General features: G+C 45.3%; 1 protein-coding gene across 6 annotated transcripts in view; it reads left to right on the top strand.

Annotated features, from left to right (window-relative positions):
- The first annotated feature begins 797 nt into the window (after positions 1–797).
- The window catches only part of KIF16B (kinesin family member 16B), a 266,306-nt gene continuing 260,903 nt past the window's right edge, over positions 798–6,200 (top strand). For 4 of the 6 annotated variants that reach the window (XM_069496659.1, XM_069496657.1, XM_069496656.1 and 1 more), the window contains exon 1: positions 798–1,017. In XM_069496659.1, coding sequence (XP_069352760.1) covers positions 971–1,017 — 47 coding nt within the window. In that variant the 5' untranslated portion in view covers positions 798–970. The remainder of the gene's footprint in view (positions 1,018–6,200) is intronic. The other 2 variants (XM_069496658.1, XM_069496654.1) reach the window with 1 other exon arrangement.

Raw genomic sequence — 6,200 nt, 5'->3', positions numbered from 1 at the left:
AAAAATTCCCAGGCATGCTGGCGCGTGCCTGTAGTCCCAGCTACCCAGGAGGCTGAGGCAGTAGGATCGCTTGAGCCCAGGAGTTTGAGGTTGCTGTGAGCTAGGCTGACGCCACAGCACTCTAGCCAGGGCAAGAGAGTGAGACTCTGTCTCAAAAAAAGAAAAAAAGAAAAAAAAAAAAAAAAAGATAAGGGATGTCATCACTCTTAACTCTCTTATGGTTAAAACTAAAATTGCTAACTTGTAACAAAAGTGCAAAAGAAGTCCAATTAGGATCTGATTCCCCCTGATATAACGACATTCCCGCCCACATTTAAAACATATTACCCTTTTAATTTTCATTTCTTGGTACCCTGAATTCAGGGGTTGAAAACACAAGCTTAGACCTCCTTAGAGTAATAGAGAAGGCCCTAGCGGAGCTCGCCGCTAACAAGCCGTGATAATCTTTTCCGCGCCTCAATTTGTCCGTGTGTGAAATGGGCGAGTTAACTGATGCACAGGTGGGTAAAGTCAGGTCCTTGTAAGGGGCTGAAAAACTGGTAATCTGACCCTAGGACCGTGGTCTCTGCTCTGGTCCTAAATTGCTGCGATGCTCGCCTCTGCAGTTTGTCAGGAGATGAGGTAGGATTGCAGCTTTCCTGAAGTTGTCCCCTCCCCACGGCCTGCCGGCCCCTGTCCCTGCCCCTCTTGTAGACCCCAGGAGGCGGCGCCCGGGCCCCGCAGCCCTGCCCCTCCGCACCTCCCGGCAGCCGCCAAAGCCCGGCGCACGGATTACGCGGGCCGGAGCCGCTCTGGGCATGCTCAGTGGCCTGGCAGGTGGGGCCGCCGCGAAACTCCAGGTCCGGCCCAGAGCAGAGGGGCGGGGGCGAGAGGGAAGTGGGCGGGAGCCGGGGGCAGAGTAGCCAGAGTCGCTGGCGGCCGCGGGGTTCTGGGCTGGTGGGATCCCACGCGGGCCGGGCCGGGATGAGCAATGGCATCGGTCAAGGTGGCCGTGAGGGTCCGGCCCATGAATCGCAGGTGAGTGGGGCCGCCCGCGCCCCGCCCCCTAGTCGCCCTCCAACCCAGAGGAATCCGGTCTCCAGCTGCCCTCAAAGGCGGCCTGGACTTGAGTGTCACGGGCCAGCCGCTCGCCCACCGGCCCCTGGCTGTGGCCTCCGGGGGGAGGGGGGCCTGGAGGACTTGGTGCTTTGATGTCCCATTTCTTGCTGCCCGGAGGGGGCCCTGGTGGTAAACAGTTCCCAAGGCCAAGGAGAAGATTGCTTTAAACTCTCCCCATCCATTAACTTGAGATTTGCTTGTTCCCCCTTTAAAAAGCATCAAGGGATCACTCCATGAAGATGTAAAATAACTTGGGGGGAACACGGGAGTGGTGAAGGGGGCACCACGAGCTGTCAGGCGAGCCCCTCATTTGTGCCACCTCAGAAGTTCTCCTAACTGTTAACTGAGCTACTTTTTAATCTCTCAGTGACACATGCTTTTGACTCCCTGATTATGGACTCTACTAATCAGTAACTTAGCAGTTCTTAACTTCAGGTTAAAGGGTGGATGGGAAAACTTTGACGAAGTTTTGACTCCTAGAAAAAAGTCAAGGACACGTGACAGGTGTTTGAAACATGCTGATGTTAAGAGAGGGGAAGAGCTGTAATCACAGAATTTAATCTTGTATATTTCTACAAAGTAATGCTTTTCACAATGATTTGTCTCTTCATTCACTGGAAAATATTCTGTGCTTCCTTTTCAATGACCTCTTTATGATCAGTTTAGAAAGATACTTTGGAAAAGTTACTTTTTAAGTTGGTTTCACTTCAAAGAATGAATTAAACCTAAATGGGATGTGTCCTCCAAGTGGATAGGAACAGTTCACACAAAGCCATTTGTTTTTAATTGACTTTGCAATCCAGTTGGTGGACATTTGACTTACCACCATGGCCTTTCTGCATTAGTCATGTCAACTTGTGGAGGTCAATGTTTGGTGATTCTGAGAGCTGATTGGGGCATCAGAAGATCATAAAATCAAGTGATTTCCAGAACCTTGTGTGACTCATTTGAATCTGTTTTTTTTCTGTTGGCAAATAGGGAATCATTACTCTGGTTTATAACCATTGAAAATTAGTACTTTTGAACTGAGTGCTTTATGTGATTTTCAGGTTATTTCTAAAGCTGTTTAGGGAAAGAGTTTAACTTTTTTGTGAGCACCAAGAGAATATTTATATTTCTGTGTACACTCAATCATGGAAGATAAACAGAGCCCAAAGTCATTTAGGTAATTTAAGAACATTTTTATTTATTATGACTTTACATGTATATAGAAGTTCTTTTTCTTCTTTGGAATAATATGAACACATGTTAGAACATTGCATTGCATAACTTTAGAAAGTGTTTGTTAAGCACCTACCAAATGCATAGCATTGTGCTGTGTGCTGTCTGGGGTACAAGGTGAATGAGGCCTGGCGAGTGTCATCTGGGAGTCCGCTGTTTGGGCATGGAAGGATTATATACTGGCTGGACTCTTGTAAAACACCAGGCCTGCTGGGTGGGGTACTTTGAGTTCAGTGCTTTGCTGGTGTAGGCCTGGAGCCAAGATACATCAAGGGACGGCAGGAAACAAGTCCAGAGGCCATGGGCTTTGAGGAGGTAGATTGATGTGATGATGTTTGTGCTCTCAGCAGAGAACTCTAGTGGCACCATGATTAGAATAAGAGGTGGAAATGGGAAGGCAGGGTAGATGTACTGAGACTGTTCGCTGACAGAATTGACAGGATTTGGCTGCTCAGTCGGTGGGTAGGAGGGAAAAGGGGGAAGAGTGTAGAGTCATTAACTGAGATTTGATGCTCAAGGAGGTGAACAAGGTTTGAGAAGGTGGTGAAGTTGGTGCATTATCTCTTTGATATGTGGAGTTTCATGAGATGCAGTAAGTGTCAAGTACAAGCACAGTGTCCAGCACAGAGCAAGTGCCGTGCGCTTGTTGACCTTGTTTGTTATCTGAAGTGTGGGAAGGACGTCTGTCTCTCTGCTGGAGGTGTTAAGCAGACACTTGGAAATGTGGGTTTAGGTCTCAGGTGATTTGAGGATTGACATTTGGAAATCTTTTGCACATGGTCAATAGTTTAAGAGTGCTAGGTGAGGCCAGGTGTGATGGCTCATGCCTGTAATCCTAGCACTTTGGGAGGCTGAGGTGGGAGGATTGCTGAGGTTGGGAGTTCGAGACTAGCCTGAGCAACATAGTGAGACCTCCATCTCTACAAAAAATAAAAAAAAAAAAATTAGCTTGGTGTGGTGGTGAGCACCTGTAGTCCCAGGTACTCAGGAGGCTGAGGCAGGAGGATCACTTGAGCCCAGGAGTTTGAGGTTGCAGTGAGCTATGATGCCGCCACTGCACTCTAGCCTGGGCAACAGAGCAAGACCTTATCTCAAAAAAATGAAACAAAAAGAATGTTAGGTGAGACATAAAGGGAGCCAGGGATTGGATTTTGGGATATGTCCCTCTTTAGGATTCCAGGGAGAAGATTGGCTTGCAGCCTGTGGAGAACTGGCACAGCAAATTGTCATGGCAGAGAAGGCAGAAGAGTCTCCTGAAGGAGGTGGTGGTTGTGGGTCAGATGTCACCAAGATGATGAAAGAAGATGAGGACCATAATCTTGGAGACAGGGGTACTGGTAACCTTCCAAAGACTGGTTTCAAGGAGAGTCAATGATCCAGAAAGTTGTCAGTGAAGTAGAAAGAGATACAAATGGCCAACCAAAAAATACTTGACCTAACTCATAAGAAAAGACATGCAAATTATAATAATGATAAGAAACCTTTTTTTTTTTTTTTTTTTTTTTAACCTGTGAGATTGGTAAATATTAACTGAACATCAGTTTCTGGTGAAGGAGTGAGTGGTGGTGAGACAGACACCTCTGTATTGGTCATGGAAACATAAAGGGCCAAAACTTCTGAAACATTCATACTGGGAAATTTGACAGTAGCTATCAAGATTAGAAATCTCTAAACCCTTTGATCTGTCAATGTTATATTTAATTTTTCTAATTTCTAATTTTTATTATATGGATTATATTCCTACCTACCAAGATGTATGTGTAAAGATGTTTGTTGCATCATTGTTTGTAACAGCAAAAAAATCATAAATGACCTGAATATACAAAGGTGGAGAACTTGTTAAATTATGGCCTAAATTGTTTGGTGGAATGCTGTGCAGCACTTAGAAAGAGTGTGTTGATCCTAAAAGAGTCCCAAGGTTGGGGATTGAGAAAAGTAAGATATGTACACACAGACACGCATAGTACAGTGGGTAGAGTTGTGTGTGTGTTTAAACATGTATACATGACTCACACACATGGCTTTATCTGTTTATAAGGATTCATAAGAAACCTAACAGCGGTGCCTCTAAACGGGAGGACTGATGAAAGACTGTTAGGCAAAGGTAGAAGGCTTTTCTTTTCCTGTTTACTGCTTGGATTCTTACCTTTCTCATTCATAGTTTTATAAATAATAATTAACTTATTTGTGTAATTTAAAAAGTTACCTAAAGTCATTGGCACTGGAAAAAGAAGTTTCAGTTGGTTGTCTGGAAGGATTAAGTTGTTCAAAATTTGTGTAATGTTAATTTTTAGAGCAGAGGAGCTTTAGGCAAAGGGGAAGCAGCTAACAGACAAAAAAAAAAAATAGGCCTAGAATGGTTGCAAAATGAAGACTGCTGTTGCAGTCAGGATCTTAGGGATGGAAGGCGAGGTTGTGGGATATTGAATTTGAGTTTCTGAGCTAGGAGTTTTGGCTGTCATCGGTCCTCCTTGTTAGGAGCAGGAGTGCTTGAGTCAGGAGGAGATCTGGTGAGTTTGTTTGTACTGCCTTAGGGCCTTTGGCTCTGTGGCAGAAGTAGTCATCGCAAATGGGAAGGAGTGGTTATGTTGCAAAGGCAGAACAGCAGCCACCCTTACTGAGAGTGTGCTCTGTGCCAGGTGCAAAATCTAAACTTTACAACACTCTCAACAGGTAGAGACTGTTAACTGGTGTGCCATTTTGCAGATTGGAACCTAATGCCATAGTCTTTTTGGGTTGCTACAAGAAAGTACCATAAACTTGGTGGCATACCCCTCTCAGGTGGCATCTAGTGTCATGTCTGTCAAGTTCAGAAGAGAAAAAGGAGAAGAAAAAAACAGTAGTGGTATTTTGACTGGGGTTGATATCCTAGGATGTACTGGAGTCTTCCATGTTAGGAGCAAGGCAGTGTCAAAGGGAAAGTAGTTTGTGGTTTGTCCCTTAGATCTGTGATGATGACAGCAGACATCACTTGTATTGAGGATAGGAGGTGTCTGTCCAGACGCTGCCTCGTATCAGGCACCACGCTCATTTCTTTACCTTGGCAACTGTGTCTCCTCCTCCCACCAACTGACTAAGGGCTTTATCCCCATTTTAAAGAGGGGAGACTGAGACCTCTCAATAATGCTGGGTCCATTATTGAGCTCTTTGTGGGTGACCTGTTGCCTTGGGGCAAACCGATTCCCTTTAGCCTAAGGGAAATGCTGGTCTAGTGTCAGAGAAGGTGCAGACATACAAGGTACAAAAATAACTATAGAATTTGTTGAGATGGAGCCTCTAGGGGATTCTGGAGGCTGGAGGAAGAGCTCTCCAGGGCTTCCCCAGTTTCTTAGATAAGAGGGTGGAGTTTGAAGTGAGCCCTAAAAGGAGTGTTACCTGTGATATCTATAATAATAAGTGCTTGGCTGGTGCTCTTGGCAGGTAGCATTGCCAGTCCGTTCTACAGATGAGGAACACAGGCCCAGGGTCACATAGCTAGGACACTGTGGAGCCCGGTTTGACCCCAAGTCTGCCTTACTCTCTAACTTCCTAGTCCTTCCATTATACAGAAGACTTAGATGAGAGGAGGGCAGGGCATGGCTGGGAAGGAGGTAGGAACAAGTTTAGTTTACCAGGGATTTTAGACTGATTGAAGTGCTTTTCGTAAGAATTAGTTTCGAGGCAGGTAGGCAGGGTGTAGTGAGGGGTTTTTTGTGTTAAGCAGGGCATTTGGGCTTTTGATCTCTAGAGTCCTATGCTGGCTGTATGGTGGCTACCGGCCATTTATGTGGTTACTTAGGTTAACATTAAATAAGATCAGAATTGTAGTTATTCAGTTGCACTAGGCACATTTCAAATGCTCCATAGCCACATATTGAACAGTGTAGATATAAACATATCCA

This window comes from Eulemur rufifrons, chromosome 20 (assembly GCF_041146395.1).
Source record: "Eulemur rufifrons isolate Redbay chromosome 20, OSU_ERuf_1, whole genome shotgun sequence".
In the NCBI taxonomy this organism is placed as follows: domain Eukaryota; kingdom Metazoa; phylum Chordata; class Mammalia; order Primates; family Lemuridae; genus Eulemur; species Eulemur rufifrons.
This window is presented reverse-complemented; position numbering and strand designations above follow the sequence as displayed.